The sequence below is a fragment of the Crocodylus porosus genome, unplaced genomic scaffold (assembly GCF_001723895.1).
Source record: "Crocodylus porosus isolate Cpor-Errol unplaced genomic scaffold, CroPor_comp1, whole genome shotgun sequence".
NCBI lineage: Eukaryota > Metazoa > Chordata > Crocodylia > Crocodylidae > Crocodylus > Crocodylus porosus.
This window is the reverse complement of record NW_017728915.1, coordinates 6,687,096-6,710,108: the sequence shown is the minus strand read 5'-3', so window position 1 is coordinate 6,710,108 and position 23,013 is coordinate 6,687,096. Positions and strand designations below refer to the sequence as shown.

Genomic DNA, 23,013 nt, shown 5'->3' with positions numbered 1-23,013 from the left:
CTGCTGGGTCTGGGGAGGCACCTGGGGCCCTCCTGTGGCCAATTGCTGGGCTGGAGAGGTGCAGGGGGTGCCCCACCACACTCCCCGACAAACTCAGAAGTGGATTGGAAATACTTCTGGGTTTGCCACCAAGCATGTGAAGCCCCCCTCCCCCCCATCTCCTGTTGGATGTGCCCCAGCATCGCAGCAATTACGAGCCACACCTGCTACTTCAAGGTACGTAGAAAAAAACTTCTAAAGCCGTGTCTATGTTCAAATCGATGAATCTCCGAATCGGCATCTAATCTTCAAATTCACATTCTGCCAAATCTAATCGGGGACAGTGGTCCAAATTCACGTTCTGCCAAATCTAATCGGGGACAGTGGTCCAAATTAATGAATCGAATCGCTGTCCCTGATTTGGGCTGAACTGGAATCAAATAGCCCGCTTCGCACGCCCCCTAGTGCACATCATAACCAAGAAAATACAGTAACAGCAGTTTCTGTCTACTTTAGCTTTTGTCTGGCAGAAGCTAAAGCAACTCTGCAAACAATCCACAGGGAGCAAAACAATGAGCAGGCTTGGCTCTCTAGCTAATACTGCTGCTCAGTTACCTTGCTACAAGGAAAGATCTCTGCACCCCCTCCACTCTGCCCTTCATTCTGCCTTTTAAGAACAAGGTGCATCCCTTATTCCGGTGAGTGGTGTATGCCAGAAAACATGGTATCTATTGCATGAAATCATGGGAAATGATTCTTTCCTTTTAACTGAGCAATGATGATATGAACAAAATACTGCAAATATTGTCTCAATATTTCAAGAAAAATATGGACAGATTGGAAAGAGTTCAGAGAAGAGCAATAAGAATGATTAGCAATCTAGGACCCATGACACAAGGAGAAGTTGGAAGTATTGGCATTAGGTAGTCTAGAGAGGACTAGAGAAGATTTGATAACCATGACTTGTTCACGGGGAACAGGATGAGAGGTAAGAGGCCTAAATTGCAACAAAAGATTTAGGTTAAATATTGGGAAAAGCTTTGTCACTCAGAGATTGGTTTGGCACTGGAGCAGTTTCCCTAGAGGGAGGTTGTGGACTCTTATTGGAAGCTGTTAAGAGCAGGTTAGACGGACTTTTGTCTAGGATGGCTTAGACCACTGGTGCTCAACCTCTGGCCTGTGGGGTTCCCCGTAGGTCTGGAAATTTGGTGGTAGGGTTGGAGGTGCAATTGTGGGGATCAAGCACTATGCCATGTTACTGTTGCAGGGGGAGCCTAGGATAATAAACCCAGAATTTCCCTGCACTAGCAAGTAGCAAGCTTGGGTCCCTGTGTTCCCCCAGCTGCAAATGCCTATTAACTGATAGCCCCTTCAGCCAAGGAAGGGGTTGGCATTTGTGGATCAAAGTCTCCGTGCACTCCCTCTGGCTGGGAACTTTGATCAACTAGGGCTCCCAGCCTCTGGAGCACCCTGGATTCTTGACATTTTTTTTTGCAATAACTATGGCTTATTCCTCATTATCACACCATTAATTGATGGAACATGTGGCCAGGTTAATCATGTCTCAAATGTAACATCTGTCTGGGACTTAAGTGACCCAATTGTGGAGATGAGACCTTCATTTTAAGCATTTAGAAAAATTGGCCACAGAAAGGAAAAGAGGTGATGTGAAGGGGCCTCACAAAGCAATGGGAACAGAGCCTAATTATTAATAACCAAGATAATGATGATTTAAAGGTTTCAGCTGTGATAACTTCATGAAACTGAAAAATATCTGCATACTACCCTCAACCCCCAAACTAGCAGCAGTCTGGTTCTCACCGAAGGTATATGTTTAAAGAGAGGACAGTTCTTCCATTACTGACATAAGTTAACCTTTGTGCCTAGCCCAGCAACTTGGACCTTCCTGAAGACAGGAAGTCAGGTTTTCCTGAAGACTTGCAGATGGGTTTTTTCACCAGGGAACTTAAATGATGGGTATAATTTGGGTTCTCTCTCTCTTAACAGGCAACTGCTATGTCAGTAGACTGCCTTGGACAGCATGCAGTGCTCTCTGGGTGAGTGTAAAAAGCATCAACAGAAATTCACTGGATATTCCTCTTGCTGGCACTTGCCTGGGCCTGACCTCCCCTTGATTTTTTGAAAATGGGTTACGTGCACCATGCCCACAACCACACTGAGTCCTAGACACTTCTCTGGCACTCACTTTGAAATTCTTTCACATGCCTCTTCCCCATCTGTGCCATGTAATATCCATAGAAGGAGTCTCCGCATCTTTAAACCTTTAGTGTATGTAGTCTTTTTTCAGGCTGGATCAAGCCTGGGGTACAGTGTGGGTCTAGCCTGTACCATGTAATGGTGGCAGCTCTGGCTCCAACCCAGGGCACGTGGCACAATTCTAGCTCCGGCATGGGGCATGCAGCAGCTCCTGCATGGGGCAGCTTAGGGCCACAGCTTTTGCGATGAGCAAAGTGGCTGGAAGACAACTAGAGTCATATTAGCCCTCACTTGCCCTCCTACCACCAAATACCATATCCACCAGGGCCCAAGAGCCCCTGATTGTGCAGCAGGCCAGATGTGCCCCCTGCAATTTTTGCTGGTCTGCAGGTAGTCCTGTGGGCCAGATGGTTATGGCCTGCAGAGTTGCTCTGACCCATGGGCTATATGTTTGACACTCCTGTTTCACAGATTGTGAACGTTTTCCTGGCTTACCTTGTGGTCTGAAAGAGAAGTATGGTTTTTGTTCATGTTTCTTGTCTTGGCAACGCTATCATGGTGCACAGAAGAGCTGTATTCTCACTAAATCTAAGAGCTGGCACAGGGTACACTAGGTTTATGTTAAATGCACTTAAAACATGAGTCAGTGTGTGTTCAAGCAGTAAAACGGGTGCTAAGTGCACTTGTAGCAAAATTAGGATTTTTCATGTGAGGAGTATCTCCAGATCACATTAAGTAATATGTTCAGATATCCTCATACTTGCTTTGGATATAATGCAAGAAATTTGCAGTCGTTGCCTAACTGTGATATCAGCCAGGGACTCCTCTACTGTACCAAGCCTCCTGGTGGGACAAGGAAAGCCACACAGCAGGAAGAAGGATCCCGGATATTTATCTTGTTAGGATCAAGTTGAAAGCTAGGTGGCCGCAGCCCTGAAGGGTCCCAAAGCTGAGACCAGCAATCAAGTGATTGTCAGTCCCCACCCTGGGGCTTCTTCAAAGCCAGTTCAAGACTCAGGTGCGGTGTGGGCACTGGGACTGAACCAGCAAGCTGTTCACATTAGAGATCTTAGTAAACATTACTGCACAATTGCCCAGAACTCATTCTAACTTTAATACTGCACAAATTTAACATGTACTAAGTGTCCCATGCAACAAGGTCCAGACATAAGCAATACTTGCATGATCAGCCTTATATAATTTAAGACATTTTAGCACTCTAGCAACTGTCAATCCTGGATCATGGTGTAAGCATGAGGGCCACCCATACCTTCAATGCATATGCCTAGGCAGGAATTTTTACAGGAGTGGAGGCTGCCCAGACTTTCCATCCTCCCTTTAGGCCACTGAGACAGAATCCAAAGACTAGACTGAGTCCAGATGTCTGGTGCCTCCATGGCTGTAGTTGTATACATGTCTGGGAATTGAACCCAAGTCTCCCATTGGTAGACAAAGATTCTACCACTGAACCACAGGGGACTCCCTCATTTCAGTACTAGTCTTTCATGAAAATAACTTTCACTGTCCTGATACTGTCTAATCTTTTCAAAATGGTGCTTGTGCCTTACAGGCGTCGTTTCCTATACATAGTTAACCTGGATGTGCCAACCGAAGGTCACCGCAAGATCTCGCGTCAGAGCAAGTGGGACATCGGAGCTGTCCAGTGGAATCCACATGACAGCTGTGCATACTACTTTGCAGCTTCAGTGAGTTTTCTCTTGAAATGTTCTACATTGCCATGAAAGCCCCAAACCTGCAACTGAATTCACAGAGGCAGATTTTGGCAATCACATGATGCTCCACTGAGGCGAGTGGGTACAGGAGTAATAGTATACCCCATGCCTGTGCAGATCACATAGGAAAACTGGAACTTGCGTTTGATTAATTGCTGACAAGCTAAGTTTTCTGGCCTGAAAGTTCTTAATAATCAGCTAGTGGAGTATGATTTTAGGTGCGTCTTTTGTCTCTTTTTGTAAAGAACCTTGTCAGATATGAAGTCTCGTCAGAAATCAAGTCTCTGAATTGTCTCATTCAGTACAGAGAGATGTAGCAAAATTAGAGCTCAAGACTTACTTGTATTCTTGCTCTGTGCTATTTTGTTTTCTGCTCTCAGCATTGCTGATAGCATGTGGTATGTGAACTAGCCTGTAAATAAAGCAGAACAATACTGACTCTCTGCTGAGAGAAATGCAAAAGGCCAAAAAAGAGAATCTCTGTTTGCAAATGGGCAAAAAACCGAGTAGGTAAGGATTTTTTTTTCTTTCTGTAAACAGAAATTAATAAACTGGTATTAAAAAGGAGTAAAATGAAACTTACCTAAGCAGAGCTGGTATGGAGGCCATACAAGATATGAACAGTTACAAGCAGAGTACTGAGCCTCTGCTGGGGATAGTTTCCTTTTGCAGTGACTTGCTGCTTGGCCATTGCAGGCACCAAATACATGCATACATCTGTCTGTCAAGGCAGTGGCCGCACCATCTTTCATTTGCAGTTACAAGATGGAATGTTCATACCATGGCTTGCTGATTCCTTTGAACAACATGATAAGTTTTCCTACTTTTTCCCTGGTGTCATTTTAATATTTAAATTCAGGATTATTTAAAATGAAAAATGTTCAGAGTTTTCTGTCTCTGTGACCTATGAGACAAATGTCTTCAGCTGATCCCTTCTAATTGGGGAACGAAACACTTGCATAAATATATTTTTCATTGCTGCTTTTTGAGAGAGTCTGGGAAGATCAAGCCAATTAACAGAGGTGTGGAGTTAGCAAGTAGAGCAAGAGTCTTTTCATCAAATGTCTATTTAAAAAGGAATTTGGTGTTATAACAACACTGATATTTATTTATTTATTTATTTATTTATTGCAAGTACTGTAACTAACTTTGGTAAGGGGGGACTACAGATGGCAAACTAATATGAGCCAGCTAGCTCTTCCTGTATTAGGTTGTCCCAGAAGGAGACTTTGGCTTTGGAAACACAGTACTAGTATTCTTGCCTTCTGCTTGCATGACACCCATGCTTGTTTGCATCAAGCTTATTATCCTTACTTACAAATGAAGGTGGAGAGATGCAATGGCAATTCCTGTGCAAGTTACGTGTATCATTATTGCTGAAACCAGTCTGTTAAAGAATCCCCATTAGAAAGTATACAGCTTCCCCACCTCCAGATCAGTTCTTTCTTTTCACTTCTCTTACCTTTTGCTGACATCTTGGTGGCAATTCTGAATAAGGCTGTCCAAGGCTTAAAAGTTTCATAGTTTCTAGGGTCAGAAGGGACCTGAGTAGATCATCTAGTCCGACCCCCTGCCATGGCAGGAAAGAGTACTGGGGTCAAATGACCCCAGCAAGGTGTACATCTAGCCTCCTCTTAAAGACCCCCAGGGTAGGAGCCAGCACCACTTCTCTTGGAAGTTGGTTCCAGATCCTAGCCGCCCTGACAGCAAAGTAGCGCCTCCTGATATCTAGCCTAAACCTGCCCTCTGCCAGCTTGTGACCGTTATTCCTGGTCACTCCTGGCAGTGCTCAGGGGAACAGGGATTTCCCCAATGCCCACTGGTCCCCTCTGACTAGTTTGTAACAGGCCACTAGATCCCCGCTCAGCCTTCTGTTGTGGAGGCTGAACAGGTTCAGGTCCTGTAGCCTCTCCTCGTAGGGGCAGCAGGGCAGGCTCCTGATCATACGAGTGGCCCTCCTCTGGACCCTCTCTATGCTGTCCATATCCCTCTTGGAGTACTGCGCCCAGTTCTGGGCACTGCACTTCAACTGCGGCCTGACCAGTGCTGCATAGAGGGGGAGGATCACCTCCTTGGACCTGCTCGAGTTGCATCTGTGGATGCATGACAAGATACAGTTGGCCTTCCTGACTGCATCCCCACACTGCCGGCCCATGTTCATCTTGGAGTCACTGATGGCTCCAAGATCCTTTTCTGCCTCTGAACTGACAAGAAGGGAGTTCCCCAACCTGTAGGTATGGTGCCGGTTTTTCCTCCTTAGGTGCATCACTTTGCACTTGTCAGTGTTGAATCCCATCCTGTTCTCATCCGCCCACCCTTGTAACCCAGTAACCTGTCTAGGTCCGATTGTAGCCTATTCCTAGAAGTTAACCCATCTAGTTTGGAAGCAAGGATGCAAAACTCTTTCCTGTAAAAGTGTGTGTTTGTGTTCTTAGGGCACCTCCAGAAGTCTTCATTGGTTTTTAGGACTTGGGGAGACTCATGCTCTGTTTTTGTTACTGTTTTTTGTTGTCATCATTTTTCATGCAAAAGAGATGAAAACACTACTGTTCTGATTTGGGACCCTTTTACTGGCATGGTGTAGATCAGGGCTGTTTAATACAGTGTTTCTCAACCCATGGGTCGCGACCCAAAGGTAGGTTGCAAGAATAGATGAAAGGGTAGTGGATAAACTTCAAAAATGGGTTCTGCTTTAAAGGAAAAAACCGTGGGAAACCTGCAAAGGACTGCTTGCGGGGGGGGACTTTCCTCAGGGCGGGGGTTAGCGGGTCGGGAGGGAGGGGCACTGGGTCGTGGTACAAAGAAGGTTGAGAACCACTACTTTTAATAGTCTATGGGATGCATGCAGCCCACAGAGACTTAATCTGAAGCCCCTGGGTTCCCCCTGGCTGCCACTCCCTTCTCCATTCAGTCCTTAACTGCATCAGCAACCTCCAGGCTTCCCATCCCTTCTCTGGCTTGGACTTCCTTCTCCTGCACCTCAGGGTGCAGAGTATAGCAGGGGGTGGTATGGTTCAACACAGCCCTCAGTATCAAGGAAGCCCACCACCAAAGAGGTGCTGGGTGGTTGTGTATGAGGTGCAGAAAGTGTGTGGCCTCTGGCCATTAAGAAGTTGAACAGCCCTGGTATAAAAGGCTGCAGATGGTGCAGAAAAGGGGAAATCTGTCCTAATATGTTTGGATGAGGGCACTCGTGTTTTTTCAAAGAATCTGAACAGGTTCTTCTGCTGTACTTCCTTGGATTGAAGTGTGACCTGGACAGTTTCTGGGGACTGCTCATCCTTCCGTTCCAGGGACACCCCTATATTCTCTGCAGGGCCCTGATTTTGTTCTTCTGTGTAGCCACTTAATATTCTGATCACTATCCCTGGACGGATGTTAAAGAGCTACTGATACATACCCTGAGTAGTAATCACCAAGAAGCATTCATGCAGTGAGTAAGCAGCTATCATTTTCCAGAACCAGGTGCTGTACTGCTCAGGATACCTTCTAGAAATGATACATTGCTGAGATCCTGACGCACATAGTTGAGAAGATAACTTTTGTGACCTGGCCAAATTTCAGTGAGATCATTTTACTCTCTTTTCCACTCCTCCCCCCCAATTCCCTTTGTTTCCATTTGGCTAAGGCAGTGGTACTCAACCTTTTTGGCTGGCAGGTCAGATGGGCAGCAGTCAGTCCAGTGGCAGTGCAGATCTAGCCAGTGGTCTGGATCCAGTGTCTGGGGCAGACGTGGTAGGACCCCATCTGGCTGTGGGGGTGAGGTAGGCAGTCTGGCCTTCACCTGGCCCTGATCCAGCTGTGGGAGGGCGAGGGTATGCCCTGACCCCAATGGATCTGTGGGAGGTATGACCAGAGAGTCAGTGGTTGAGCACCCTTAGCCTAAGGGATTCCTTCCCCCGCCCCTTGTAGGGTTCATGTGTTTCTACATGCTGTTAAAAAGCTGCCATATTATACCACAAAGCTAAAGGGAAAGGGGAGCCTTACATTAGCAGAACATTTGCTGTGCCCTTGTTTCCTCCTCTTTTTACCTTAGGGATATTTTAGGGGGACCTTTGGTGTTTCTAGTTTTGCTCCTTGTAGTCACAGTATATGTGAATTGGGAGTGGATGTTCTACCCAAGGATTCCTAACTGTGGCTGCCTGCAAATACAGGGATTGCACTCGTTTGCCTTTAAGGGGGTTGGGACGGCCTTCCAGTCCTATGGGACTATTAGTGAATGGGAGAAGGTTGTTGCTGTGTTTTTGGAGTTTTTTTTAAATCCATCTTGGAATATTAATATTTATAAAGAGCTTTGGCATGAAACATCCTACAAATATAGGATAACTAGACACAGTTCTTGTCGTCATCTAGCTATATAAGATCAAGGGGTAATGAAGACTGAATTGTAGAGTCATGCGTCACCCTGTTTTACACTGAGGGGCTCCAGCATGAACTAGGACCCCACTGCTAGGTAGCTTGCAGAATAAAGAGATTGTCTCCACCCCACTTAGAATCTGAGGGATTGTCATCACCTGGAAGTTATTTTGGATTAAATAGTATGTGAAATTATAGCACAATAACTATTCCTGAATAATTGTGTGTGGGGGCACATTCATAAATGGCTCTACCTGGAATGTGTGGATCAGCTCTAAATAACATATACATGGGGATATGGGTGATTTGTGTGAATCCATTAAAAAAAAAAAAAAAAGAGCTATGCACTGCAATATGAGGTAAATAATTGTTCCCAAAATGGCAGAGAAGGTAGCACCCTTGTGGCAGTTTACCTAAACCCCAGATGGAGGGCATGTGTCCTGCTCCTGCAAGCCCTCTTTCCTGTTTCTCAATGGCACTGATGGGTTTTAGAGGAGATGCATGGAAAGTGGAGAGAGGCTTCCAGGGAACCTGTCCTCTTTTTTTTTCCCCCCCCCTTTAAAATTCGATTGTAGATCTAGACAAAATGAAAAGGAATTCCCTGGTAGGATTCTTGATAACTGCTTCTGGAGTTGGAATCCCATGCTGAGAAGAGCATTTAGCTGAAACTCTTTTGCCTGTGGGATTTTTTTTTCCCCACTCTTGTTCAGCTCTACTTTTAAGTACATTCAAGTAGCGTTTTAGGAGTTGAGTGTTTTGAGATCTTTATCAGCCTGTGGATTCACCATCATTCTGCTTGCATGCTGAGCAAAACTTTGTCCTTCATGGTGTGATTTGTCAGTAACTGAATCTGTTCAAATCCCAGGAAACTTTAGGAATTCTGGACTGCTCAGTTTGCCTTCCACCATCTCATTTCATCCATTTAATTTCAGAGCAATCAACGAGTTGACCTGTATAAATGGAAAGATGGTAACGGGGAAGTTTGCACATCACTGCAAGGGCACACACGTGTGATCAGGTGAGAAACCCAGCACAGCTCCGGCCTACTGGAAAGACAGTGGTATGGCTGGCTTTATAGCTTATGTACATTGGAGCACAGTCTGAGCCCTATTCGTGGACTGGTGTGAAAGCTTTTTTTTTTTTTTTCCCCCCCTTCGCTTCTTTGGCCTGCCTACCTGCACCCTATTTGCTGTCATCACCCCCACTCCCAATGGCAAGAAATTTGCATCTAGTTCAGGTTGGTTTTGAGGTGTTTTGTGAGTCATTCCACTTTTTAATGGCAGCTGTTCTTATTTAAGAAACCAAGCAGAATCAATCAGGGATCAAACTCGATGATCTACTGAGGTCCCTTCCAACCCTAAAAATCTATGAAATCTGGGAAGCAGATAGCAGTGTGGCTATTAAACTGAATCCCAGCTGTGATTTTTTGCTGATAGCAGATTCATTAAAGTAAGGTGCAAGCTGTCTATAATGGGCAAGTTCTTAGCACATTGCTCTGCTACATGAAAAACCTCTGGAATTTGGTACATGCCAGCAGTGAATCTGGGATTGTCACTGGGATCTTGTTTTATGTCTGTGTAGAGGACTAATATAGTAAGTGTTTCTTTCCTTTATGCCATATGTTTATTGTAAAAACTAATTGCAAACCTTGGGAGCATTGTTAGCCTTTGTAGAGCCTGTGTTTGTGTACCTAGTACAGCTCATGAGCTTAGCAAAATGGCATCCCCAGAAATGTCTGTCAGTCTGGATTTTTTTTGCCAAAGTACTCCTTTCTTTGTCATGGGAGGAACTGCTATAACACAGTCCCCTCCCTGCCTTTCTCTTGAAAGTATTTCTAGAAGTAAGTTATGTTCATCTTTTACTCGGCGGAGGGACACGACTTTAGAAGGTGTCAGTGTACATGTCACAAATATGTTTTATGGGTACATGAAAAGATGATGCAGACAATGTGGTACACTTGGCTGACCCTATTGAGCTTTCCTTTGATTTTTGTATTTGCAGTGACTTGGACTGGGCAGTGTTCGAGCCTGACCTTCTGGTCACCAGTTCTGTTGACACATACATCTACATTTGGGATATCAAGTAAGATCAAGTGTCTACTCCATCACCACAGAGAGTGTGTGATCTTTCTGCTTGACCAATAGCGTGAAGGGCAAATACTCCCCAGTGTGTTTTCAGCTGTGCTGGCAGAAGCCTAGATTAGTTCCCTTAATCTCTCAAACAATGGCAAGAGTTTCTAGTCTTTCAAGATGGTTCAGAACAGATATAATTATGCTCCTCTGGAAAGTTATGTCAGGTTCATATTCTGAATAGGAAGACGTACCATTTCAGTTTTTTGTTTTTCTCTCCCTCCCCTTCCAAATCTCCTGCTTTCCTCTTTTTGGATTCCAGGAGTTTTTCCTTGCATATATCTCCTTCAAAATAACAAGTCTGCTGACTGAGTAAATGTGTAACCGTACATCCTGTTCTCCAGGGCTGTGTAATATTTCGACTGCCGTTTCATTTTGGTGGTGTTTCAATGCTCAAGACTCCAAATCCAAAACAAAATGGGACACATGTCAAAACATTTGAAATGAAACAAATGTTTCAAAGATGTTTCGGTGTTTTGAAGCTGGGCTTTCAGGGAAAGAGAAAGTAAGGAGAGGGAGAGGGAGGGGAAATAGGGGGAAACAGACTGACCTATGTAACTGGCCAGTGTCTGCCAACTATCCCTGAGGTCCCTTCCAATCTTAGTGCTCTAGGGGAGTGATCTAAAAAGTTTAAAAACAGCATATAAGCCTGTGAGTCCCTAAACATTCGTAGATTTCATAGACATTTGGGCTGGAAGGGACCCCGGAGGGTCATCAAGTCCAGCCCTCTGCTCCAGAGGCAGGAAGTCAGTAGGGATCATAGGATCCCAGCAAGATAGGCATCCAAATGTGTCTTGAAGACATTCAAAGTGGGTGCTTGAACCACCTCCGGCAGCAGTCTCTTTCAAAACTTGGGGGCTCAATGAAGTTCTTTCTTATGTTCAGCCTAAATCGGTCGCAGCGGAGTTTGTGACTGTTCAACCTTGCCATCCCTTGAGGCGCTCTGGTGAACAGACGTTCCCCCAGATCCTGATGAGCACCCCGATGAACTTTATAGGTGGCCACCAGACCACCCCTGAGCCTGCGCTTTTCCAGGCTAAAGAGTCCCATGGCTCTCAGCTTCTCATCATAAGGTCTGTTTTCCTGACCTCTGATCATGCATGTGGCTCTCCTCTGCACCCTCTCAAGATTCTCAACATCCTTTTTGAATTGTGGAGCCCAGAACTGAATGCAGTACTCCAGCTGCGGCCTCAACAAGGCCGAGTATAATGGGAGAATGACGTCCCAGGTTTTGCTTGAGAAGCATGTATGGATGCAAGCCAGTGTTTTGCTCACTTTACTAGCCACAACATCACACTGAAGGCTCATGTTCATCTTGTGGTCAACCATGACCCCCAAATCCCTTTCATCTGTAATGCTAACCAGTGTAGCACCACCGAGCCTGTAAGCATGGTGCAGGTTTTTCCTCCCAAAGTGGAGAACCTTGCATTTTTCAATGTTGAACACCATCAGGTTCTCACCCACCCATTTCATGAGCCTGTCAAGATCTGCCTGGATCGCCCACTTGTCCTCAGGTGCGGATACTTTACCCCAGAGTTTGGTGTCATCGGCAAATCCGCTTCTGACACCAATGTCCACATCACTAATGAAGATGTTAAATAAAATAGGCCCTAGGACAGAGCCTTGAGGGATCCTGCTGGTCACAGTATTCAGGCTTTGTCAGCCTGTCTCACCAGAGAGCAGTATCTGAAAGGCACTGACTCCAACTGCTTTTTAGCTGCTACTGTTTTGCTAAGGAGTGTCTTTTACTTGCAAAGGATTGGATAGGATACAGCTTACACTGACAGTTTAGCTATACTTGCCTTACTTCAATACTAGTATTTTTATCCTTATATCATTTTTTTCCTATATCCATTCCTTTGAAATTTATTTATTTATTTATTTTTACCTGAAGAAAAATAAATCTGTGTTATGTCTGACAGTGTGATCTCTGGGCACTGTTCAGGAAAGCACAGCATAGATGAAATAAATTGCACACACACACACCTACATATAAACACAGTCAGACACCTTTTCCAGCACAGAAAAACATGAAGCATGCTGGAAAGGCCGGTGCCGCCAAGTCTGGGAGGGAAGCGAAAGGGAGCAGAGGGAGAGGTGTCAGTTCCCTGCTGCCCAAGCTGTGACAGCTTCTTTTCAACCAGCCATGAGGCCTCTGCTGGTACTGGGAACAAGGAGGTCACAGCAGTGCCTGCAGCTGCACCCCTTCTGACACCCAGCTGTGATTAATTAACCCCAGCACCAGCAGCACAGTCTCCTCTACCCCAGCTGCAGGTCCAGCATGAGCCTCCCACTCCCAGTCTTAGAGGAGCTCAATCTTGAAGTAGGAGACCTTGGCTTAATAGCATAAGAAATTCTGGGGCAGGAGGGGGAAGCAGAGCTTGTGCTCCACACCCCTCAAAATTCCCCTAGAGCAGGGGTGGGCAATTATTTCGGGTGGAGGGCCACTTACCAAGTTTTGACAAGCTGTCGGACTGCATGGGTAGCCCTCCCCCTTGACAGGTGACCCACCCACTGATTGCTATCTTGGGACTGGAAGTCTTACCCACTAACTGCTGCCCTTTGCCACCAGAAGTCCTTCTCCTTGGCCAGAAATAGTCCTTTCAGCAAGGGGTTTTGCCATCTTAGAACCAGAAAAATACCAAATTTTATTCCAGAAAGTGAACATCTAAAACATTCATTAATTTGATTTTAAAAATATTTTTGTCCTGAATTACATGTTTGTGTAGTGTACACAGAGGTGATTGCACAACAGCTTAGAATGACATCTTACTCTTGTGTGTTGTAAGGGGAGGATATAGATTTCTGGGGGACTGTGAGTCTGAGAGGGAGGGTGGATAGGTGTGAGGAGGTGGTAGTGAGGTGTGCGAATATGTGGGTGTGTGTAGATATGTGGGGTGGGTGTGAGCGGGTATGGGGTTTGTGGGGGGGCCGTGTGTAGCGGTGTGGTTGTGGAACACATCCTATACATCCCCTCCTCTCTCTCTTACCACATGCATGCACACTCACTCACTGCTCTCTCTGTCTCTTCCCCCCTCCCTCGTGTGTGTGTGTGTGTGTGTGTGTGTGTGTGTACACACACACACACACACGCAGAGTCTCTCCCTCCCCCATTGCATGGATGGACAGACAAACGCACACCAGCCCCACTCCTGCTCCTGGCCCTGAGATACCAGTGCAGCCCCGCAGTGAGGCAATGCAGTCGTGTGCCAGAAAAGCTGTGGCAGGCACAGACTTCCGATTGGGGGGACTGGGGGTGGGGAGGGACAGGGCTGGGCTGGCCTTGCTGGTGAGTCCTCCTGGCTTCCCCTGAGTTCTACTGCCTCCGGTGATCTTTGACAGGCAGTGAGGAGCAGATTAATATTATTAACTATTATTAATATTAAACTATAATATTAATATAGTTTCTGGTTTCTGAACCATTTAATGCCCTGCTGTCTGAGCTGGAGGTGGCACTCATTGCATCACCAGCCAACAGGAGAAAAACATGTCCCTGCTGAGCTCCCGTGCCAGGATGAACTTGGAGGTATGGGCTGCAGCTATGGGGAAGGAGGAGCCCCTAGGTCCTGGGCACGGCCTAAAATTGCATCCTGCCAGGGTTGGGAGGCCTGGTGGGACTGCCAGTGGCACAGCAGGTCCCAAAAAATGTCAGGACCAAGGACCTCCTTGGTGAAAAGCAGGTAGGAGGCACCTTAACTGCCAGCTACCAGATGCATGCACAATCCTGACTGGAGAAAGCCCAGACCCCTAAGATCTTTGAGAGGCCTGAGGCTTGCTGGTTGCAGTGTAGTTGTGAGGCTCCAGGTAAGCTCAGCTTACCTGCCTGAGATACCATCTGTGAGGCACAGGCCACAGTGTAGGGAAGATACAGAGTTGTGGAATCGTGCATTAGGCAGACAGAGTTCTTTTGGTCGATCCAATATCTTTCAGTACACCAAGTGAATAGTTGGAGAAATATATCTTAGCAAGCTTTCAGGTTGAAAAACCCTTTGTCAGGCTAAGGAAGTATCTGCAGTTGGTATGCATGCCTTTCCTGGAAGGAAGGAATAGTAAGGAAGTCAGAGGCTGGCATGCAATGTAGGCAAGAAAGCTAGCCAGTGAAAATTTAAATGGAGGCATTGTTGGGGGGTGGAGAGGGAAGCACAGGGAAAAGTGGAGAGGTACTGGGTCCTGCCACCAGCTTCCCCTGGGTCGTACTGCCCTGAAAGCTTGCTAAGATATATTGCCTGTCCTACTGCCCTAGCTCCTGTCATCTTTGACAGGCAGCCAGGACCAAATAAATATTAATTTTCTAAATTTTTTAGGGGCCCCACAGGCTAGATCCAGCCCCCGGGCTGTATTTGCCCACCCCTGACTTACAAGGTTTAGTGGGGTCCATTAGGACCATGACTGAGCTGAAGCTTGAGGGCAGCTTCCCTATCTGTTATCTTTTCCAACAAAACGTGGCAGCAGGTGAGAAGAGAAGGCACTTGCATGGTCACAGGGCCCTAGGGGTATCATGGCCATCTCTAGGGACCTTACTCCATGACCTAGTGCAGTTTCCCAGAAACCCCTGCATCTTGAAACCTGTCAGGATTCATGCCTTCAGAAGGAGCTACCATTCCTGCAATTTTCATCAGAATCAGGCAAAAAAATGACAAAGTTATAGGCATTTTAGGCATTGGCATTTTAGCCACTTCCCATGATAGCCTATGGCCAAAACAGCGCCAAAACTCCAAACAAAACAACAATTCAGAATGTTGAAATGAATTGCTGTTGTATCGAAATGCTGAATCCGAAATAGATGAAACGCAGGCATTTCGCACAGCTCTACTGTCTCCTACCCCGTCAGGCAAGGTCAATGATTGCTGTTGAGTATCCCTCAAGAGTGTAAGGATTGTTGGGGTTCAGCATGCTTTTCTTATTTGTAACTCTTTATATTTGTTGTATAACATGAATAACCCTGAATGCTTGAAATGGAAGGAGTTGCTGCCTGCAAGTCCACTTTTGCCCTAACTACAGTTAGTCCAAGCCCAGGAGAGCATATAAGGGAATACCTAAATGAGGTTTTTGAGAAACTGAGTTTTATTTTGGCTCTGCAGTCGACTCCCTTTTGGCAAGTCACTTCACTGCTCTATGCTGCCTCCTCTCAACTCTAATAGTCAATAGTCTAATGATATTTTTTCAGTTCACTAGGGTGTCTTGAGGCTTATTTAATGTGTGGAATGTTTTGCTCTTAGACTCAAAAAGAGTAATATGTTAATACATCATTAAAAGACAAAAACTGTGACCAGTTTTATTTCATGAGTAAACCAAAAGCCTTTGCCATAAAAATGCTCTTTAGCATGATCTTTCTTGTGTATCACCTGTCTAGAGACAGTTGCTAAGGAGGCCTTTTGATATCACCAGATTGATTTTTAACTGCTCCTGGACCACATTATGCATGGTGAGATCTTTGACTTCTTTTTGTGCAATGGGTCATCATCAGCAGTCTGACCTCTAACAGGGTCACCTGTTAAACTGGCAACTTCCCTAGCAGTACCAGGAATGCGTAGCACCAGGATTAGAAATGGTTTCTTATTGAACCTTTTTAATAGAAATGGATTTCTGATTCAACAGTAGATTTTTGGAAAAACACGTTTTCATTAAGTCTCTCAATGTTAGGACTGTCAGTAAATTGAATTCAAGCCATAAGATCAGATCTGTTGCTGTAAATTGCCATAGTACAGTGACTAGTACCAGCTCAGCAGTTGTCCTTTAGACTTTGTCCAGCTATTATTTCCTCCTAATATTACTATAATACCCTGGCCACGGCTTCTTTATTCTGAAGTTACTATTCCACCTTAAGTGGAAGTCTGCAGAGGCTTTACAAACAGATTGATGGTTGCCTGTTTTTTCTGTAGCTTTCTGCATGTATTGCTGCGTCCTCTTGGGAAATATTTTATTTTCTCCAGTAACACATAGTGAATGCAGCAGTTGTGTTGCTATCAGCATCGCCAAAGAACACCAAGCATCATTTTTTTTTTTTTCTGCCTCTTCCAAAATCGAAAAAGACTGGGCACCATTTCTTCTTATGCTGTTTAACACTTTCTTCTGGCCTGCATTTTTACCATTTATGGCCTGTATAATAACCCATTTGCCACCTCACTTGTGTGAGAAAATTTCAGTATGCTTGGAAACCTGTCTTCTGCTTTTTAAAAAAAAAAAAAAAGACCAAAGAGACAGCAATTAGGTCAGTTCTTAATTATAAAGGCCTTTCCTTGGGTTAAGGGAATGGATCCAGGCTAGGAGAGGAGTGCATGCTCATTACTATTGTTGTGTTTCAGAGACACCAGAAAACCTACAGTCTCGCTTTCTGCAGTTGGTAAGTACCATTCATGTTACAGGCATAACACTTACCTGCAGTTTCTTATTCACTTGCTACTCTACTCCTGTAGCAGTCTTTCTGTTTATTGGGCAGAGTTACTTAGATGGCTCTTTCCAGAGAAAGCTGTTTAATGCAGACATAAAGTATGTAAAATATGAAAATAAGAGGTCTCAGATAACATCCTACCACTTGCCAGAGATAGATTAGTGATGGGGTGGGGCGGGGTAGGGGTATGGTGGACCATGAATATAGGAAAAGAAGCAGGAAAGGAGCAGTAGTAGTGGCTGGGCAAGAAGGCCCTGACTAACTGGTCTGCATTCACTTAGCAGATGCCTGCTGAGCTAGAGGAAGGTCTGCAGGTGTTTACTGCTTTTATGCATTGGAGGAGTAGCTTGCCACTCACCCTTGACAGTATTGTTGCAGTGCTGCCAACTGACCAACCCTGCCTTCTTACTGAGAGGAGGATTGGCTATAATTATATGCAGTATCATGCTTTCCAGACACATATTAAACTTACTGGGAAACTGAAATGATGACATGCATGTATTTTTTCTGGGCCACAATTTCCTGTCTCTGGTATGATCTGTCAGTATCTCCTTCAGGAAGGGTACTCCTAGCTCTGTTAGTCTCCATCCACCATGCTTAATGTAACCTACTGTGTCTGTCTCGGAATGTTACTGCACATGTACAGTTCACAAATGATTGATACTGTAAACACATGTGAGGAAATTAAAAACATTATTTTGGGGTTACTGCTCCTTCTGCCATGTTAATCCCCGTGGCATGTATGTGTTCCCCTTCAAGCATCCCTTTCAAACTACATCCCTGCTGTGGCTTTATCCTCAGACCGTTAATCTTCTATAGTGGCGTGTAGCTCTTGAACCAGAGTAGCATCCTGTGTTTACACCTCTGGTGCTGGAGCGTAGAGATATTGAAGAGTTGTTTTCTAGTATGTTTCAAAGGGGCTTCACGATGATCAAAGAAAGGAGAAAAGGATCTGATACGGTTCTGTGCAGTTTTTCTAAGCATCTGAAACTTTCACAACTGAACACATTTTTTCAGTTGCATAGATTTTTTTTTTCCTTAACTGGTAGTACCCCTTCTCTGTAAGATCCCAATCTCTCAATGGATAAAGGGAAAAGAGGGGACCCACAAGAAAAGGTCTCCTCAGTCTAGTTTTCACCATGTTTGACCCTATTTATGCTTCTTCTAGGGTTTGTAGGGAGCAAACCGTTTTCACTAAGGCTGTCCATTAATTTCTGACACATGTGATTAACATGTTAATTGTACACATGGCTTTGGAGCCCACACACGGACTCTGCTCTGCTGCCATCACTGCCACCTACAGCAGGGCAGCAGTGGCAATGCAGAGGAGCTGCAGGGCAACCAGTGCACATGGGCTCCAGGTGGCTGCAGCAAGGGAGAGGGGCATGTGCATGCACAGAAAAACAAACACGAGCAGCCACAGGCAACATGCAACCAGAAAGACAACCTGCTGGTGTGTAGAGCAGCACCCTGCAGGTAAGTCTGTGGAAGGAAGGGGGAGGGGCAGATTGAAGCCCCCATAGTGATGGAAGGAGTGGGGCAAGGGCTGGGGTGAATGGGCCTCAGGGCTGGGGTGGGTTGTGAAAATGGAGGCTCATCCATGGGTGTGGTGGGGGGCACTCTCTGCTGCTGCACCTACCCCTGGGGGAGGCAAGGGGAGTACATACCCCCTATGGATTTCTGCTCAGGGCGAAGGTATGCCGCCCATTGCGGTCTGGGACTCTACACCCTGCTGCCTTTGCCCTGGGAGCTGTGCTGCCTGCACCACACATCCCCTGCCTGCCCAGTTGCAGGAGGCACAACACATAGGTGTTATGCAACTCTCGGGCAAAGGCAGCAAGGTGCAGAGCCCCAGCCCACAGTTATCAGCCTGCTTTTGCTTTACCCACAAATCCAGGAGGCACGTGCCCTTCATGCCTTCACTAGGGGGTGCATGCAGTGGCAGGGAGCTGTACCCGCCCCTGTCCCATTCCCTCCCTGATTGGGGGCCTCAATCTGCCCTCTGCCCCTTCCCTTCCCCATGCCCCTTCCCTCCACAGACTTACCTGCTGGGCACTGTGTGTGTGTGTGTGTGGTGTCTGTGGGTGCATTTATCCCTCATTCCTGACCCATAGTACTCTGCATCCTGCCAGGGTGTGTATGGACCCCTCCACACCAAGCTCCAGACCCTGCCCACACACACCCAGAGCCCCCCACACCTTCACAAATTTCCTACACATGCATGCATGCGTGCACACACTACACACCCACCCGATCCATAAAAAGTGTCTGCATAATTTTGAGTTCTTAGCTGTGTGATTTAAAGTTGTGACCAAGTGCAACTAATTTCTTTAATCGCACAACTAATTGCGATCACATTTTTAAATCATTTGATAGCCCTAGTTTTCACCCTTCAAGCAAGGAGTTTATAAGGTGGTGCTAGATCACCAGCATTGTCTCGTGCAGCAGCTTGCTTTCTACAGCTGACACATCCTCTGTGTCCTTTCTATAGCTGTGAACGTCTGCTGCACAGCAGGTTTTGTGATCAACACGAAGAAAGACAGTGTAATAAGATGCATCTGGTATTCCAGTCCGTTTTCAAAATGTCATCTCCATTCTCCCTTAATCTGTCAGTTTGAGGCCTAGGAGCTCAAGTCATTGCTTGAGCCTTTTATCCCAGTCAAACCCTAAGCCAGAGTCAAGGGTAGTCCAGTGCATTTCCTAGCAATGCAGTCTTTCAGAATCAAGAAGTTAATCAGTAAAGCCAGAACTTAAATCCATGTCAACCCCAGCTCACACTCTTTTCCCTAAACATGTTTGGACTCCCCAGAACCCCATCTCCACAAGCAACTCCTATTCTGTTCCACCGAAGAAGTATCTGCATTGCACGCATCCAGTTCATTGGTTACAATTCAGATGTTCAGCATTCACCCCAGCCATAAGAAGACCAATTATATGATTCTTAACAATCAGTAATGAAGTTCAGTCTCTAGGGTATGCTACCAGTACATGACAGAGTGTGGGAATTAGGTTAATCTCGATGTACCAAGCTGAGAGAGAGTTGAAGTTGACAGATGCAGAAGCTGCAATTCTGGGATAGACGGTAGCTTCCTCTACTGAGCTGATAGATTTGAGCATTTCCATCAGCAGGTTTGACTAGTGGCTGGAAGTTAAAACTCAATGTCACAGCTAAATCTCCTCCCCCTTCTTCTCCCCCACCCCAACATAGCAATGTTTTAACTTAGTTTGCTCCCTGCTCATGCAATGCCTCACCATTGTCATTTTTCATGCTGTCTTCTGTGATGCATCTCCTGTCAGTTGTGTTTTCTGTGCCAACACAAAACATCACAAATAATCTGAGATGCTGCACTACTGCCATGCATTTGGTGGCAGCCTTCTGTCTTGTAGAAGCTAACTGGACAACAAAAAGCTTAAAAGTTGTCTGACCCCTTTTATGTTCTGCTTCTGCTGCAGCTGGAGCTTCCCAGGTCAAATGGAACAAGAAAAATGCAAACTGTTTAGCAACCAGCCATGATGGAGATGTTCGTATATGGGACAAACGGGTGAGTTAATTTTCCTCCTTTGATCTCTGTGTATTCCTGCTTCTAGGATCAAGGCATGTCTTTGGGCACAGATAAGTAAGCCACATCTCTTCTCCTTGCTGCTTTGTCTCCCATAACTGTTAATGGTCAGTTGTAAGGTAGATGCAATGCTAGTGACAGTCCAGGAGGTGGAAGTCTGAGAGAAAAATGTGTAATTGCTTTTAGGAAGAGGGAAAACCATACTCTTTAGTAGTTGCTTATGGTTTTGTGATGGATGCCACTAGTGTCATATATAAAATGCCTCTACTCCTTGTGAAGTGAGGTATGAATACATATTTTAACCACTTCATTGAATCATAGAAAAGCAGGGCAGGAAGGGTATTCAGGAGGTCAGCTGGATGAGTGTCCATCTGACCTGCTCTTCAACTTTGTGATCAACTCTCTTCTACAAATATCAGCACAATGCTCAAAACATCAAAACCACTGTAGCTTGCCCCAGGTAAAGCAGGGGGACAAGGACACTAACTATCTTGCCACTGCAAGAAAAGGAAGTAGCTCTTAGATATGCTCAGTAGATTCAGAGAAGAGGATCATGCCTCCTGCTACAGAAAACAAAACATACCATGCAAATCTGACTGTGGGGTAAAATTCCCTCCTGATCCCAAGTGCAGCCATCAGTCATAACATGTGTAGTGGAGCAAGTTCCTTTAGCCAAGAACTTTAGGGGTTTTTAGTCTTGGCATAACCCACTTAAAATCTCCAGGCTTGTTCTGAGGACCATGCAGGGTGGGGGAAGGAATCCCCGATACTCTTAGCAACAGGCAGGGAAAAAAATCCTTCCTGGCTCCATATAACAACTGACAAAGACCAGAAGTAAGAGATAGCCAAATATTGACCACTGCACTGGGGACAGCAGAATATTGACCACTGCACTGGGGACAGCAGAAACCATTCCACACATCTCATGCCCTGACAGGATGACAAAGGGAGAGTTCTGGCTCTCCAGTCTCTTCTGGAGTAAGTTTTACAGCTCATTTAATCTTTCATGTCCAAACCTGTTTGGGAACTCTACTTCATTTTCCTGCTGTTGAGCATGGTCCCCTCTAATTTTAACAATTTCTCAATAACCCTTTTTTCTCTTGCCTGCCCATTTATTGCTGCTTAACATTCCTCTAGCTCAGGATGTCTAAAGAGTTAAAAGTGAAGAGCACTCCCTCCTCTATAGTCAAAATCAGGCCAGATTCCTTATTCCTAAGAACAAATATGTTGAAAAGAAAATATATGCTTCCTCTTCTTGCAGAAACCCAACACTGCAGTTGAGTACTTGGCAGCACATCTTTATAAAATCCATGGCCTAGATTGGCATCCAGACAATGAGTATACCCTGGCTACCTCTAGCCAGGACAACTCTGTCAGGGTAAGTATGTGATGTTGAGTTTCCAGGCTTCCTGCTTTGAAAGGCTGTTACAGTAGGTTTAACAGTGATGTTCAGAAAGTCTGATGCACCTTCTGCAGAAGTGACAGGCAGTCTTTTCATTGACACGCATAAGAACTGGAGCAGGGCTTAAGAGCATTACCTGTAATGGTGAGCCTTCTGCCAGTCTGCATGCATGTTGTCTGTGAAGGCGTGTCTACACTACAAATTAAGGTGTGATTGTAGTGAAGGGAAACATGCCTGTGCTAGCTATATTCTAACTAGCACAGCTGACAAAAGCAAAGAAAGTATGGCACCTCAAGCTTCAGGCTGGACTGGCAGCTCAAACATATAATCATGTTCCCCTGTGAATCTATTTGAATTGCTGGTTTGTCCATGCTGCCCTGTTTTATTGCCATTCTTGCTTCTGATAGCTAAATTAAAACTTAACACCTGTATGCCAACCCATGCTACAATTGCACCTCCATCTTTCTGCACATGTATACTTTGAGTAGCTTTTTGGGTCTAAAAATGCTGTCAAATGCTGACAGCCTGATATCCCACCTTTTGGGACAAGCTCTTAATTTTATGGTGTTTATAACTATCCTGTGGGGCATCCTAGAGTTTGTCTGGGGTGGGAGTGAGCTGCATGGAAAAAAAGCCTAGAGTATAAAGCTGACTTGGCTTGTCTTTTGCTTTGTTGAAGTTCTGGGATTACCGTCAGCCTCGGAAATACCTCAATATCCTCTCCTGCCAGGTTCCAGTCTGGAAGGCAAGATACACGGTAAATATGAAATACCAGTCTTCTTGGCTAACAGTGTGTGAGAAGGGAATGTAAAAAGAATCCTAACTGAAAGGACTGTCATTTGGAACCATTCTCACTGCCTTTGCTGCTGGATATTACTTATGTAACTTTAAAACATGACCTACAGCACAAAGTATTAGGATTTGGAAAGAGTTTTTGGTGACAAAAAGGCTCTGGGGTAGTGGTGACTAATAAAGTCAAGCTTCAAGTCTTCTGTGCAGTCCCCCAGCAAAACTCCACAGATGGACCTTTTTTTTGGAATCTAAAAGCTAAAGAACATTTTGCAGCCTTATCTGCTCCATACTTTTGCTCTGCTGCGTCTGTCACTTATGCCACACAGGAAAATGACATAGCTAAAAATGTGTTCTCTTTTTACTTTTAAGGTGCTTTTGCTTGAAATTGCAAAATTTGTTCCTTAGCTCTGTCATTGGGCTGTACCCACTATCTTGCTCTTATATTAGAAGATGA

At 45.3% G+C, this 23,013-nt stretch overlaps 1 protein-coding gene across 1 annotated transcript in view; it reads left to right on the top strand.

Moving 5' to 3' along the window:
- The window catches only part of WDR59 (WD repeat domain 59), an 80,263-nt gene that overhangs the window by 6,551 nt on the left and 50,699 nt on the right, over positions 1–23,013 (top strand). The window contains exons 2-9 of the mRNA XM_019535616.1: positions 1,987–2,036; positions 3,767–3,902; positions 9,218–9,303; positions 10,287–10,367; positions 16,720–16,757; positions 20,259–20,347; positions 21,627–21,743; positions 22,447–22,524. Of these exons, the coding sequence (XP_019391161.1) occupies positions 1,987–2,036; positions 3,767–3,902; positions 9,218–9,303; positions 10,287–10,367; positions 16,720–16,757; positions 20,259–20,347; positions 21,627–21,743; positions 22,447–22,524 (675 nt within the window). The remainder of the gene's footprint in view (positions 1–1,986; positions 2,037–3,766; positions 3,903–9,217; positions 9,304–10,286; positions 10,368–16,719; positions 16,758–20,258; positions 20,348–21,626; positions 21,744–22,446; positions 22,525–23,013) is intronic.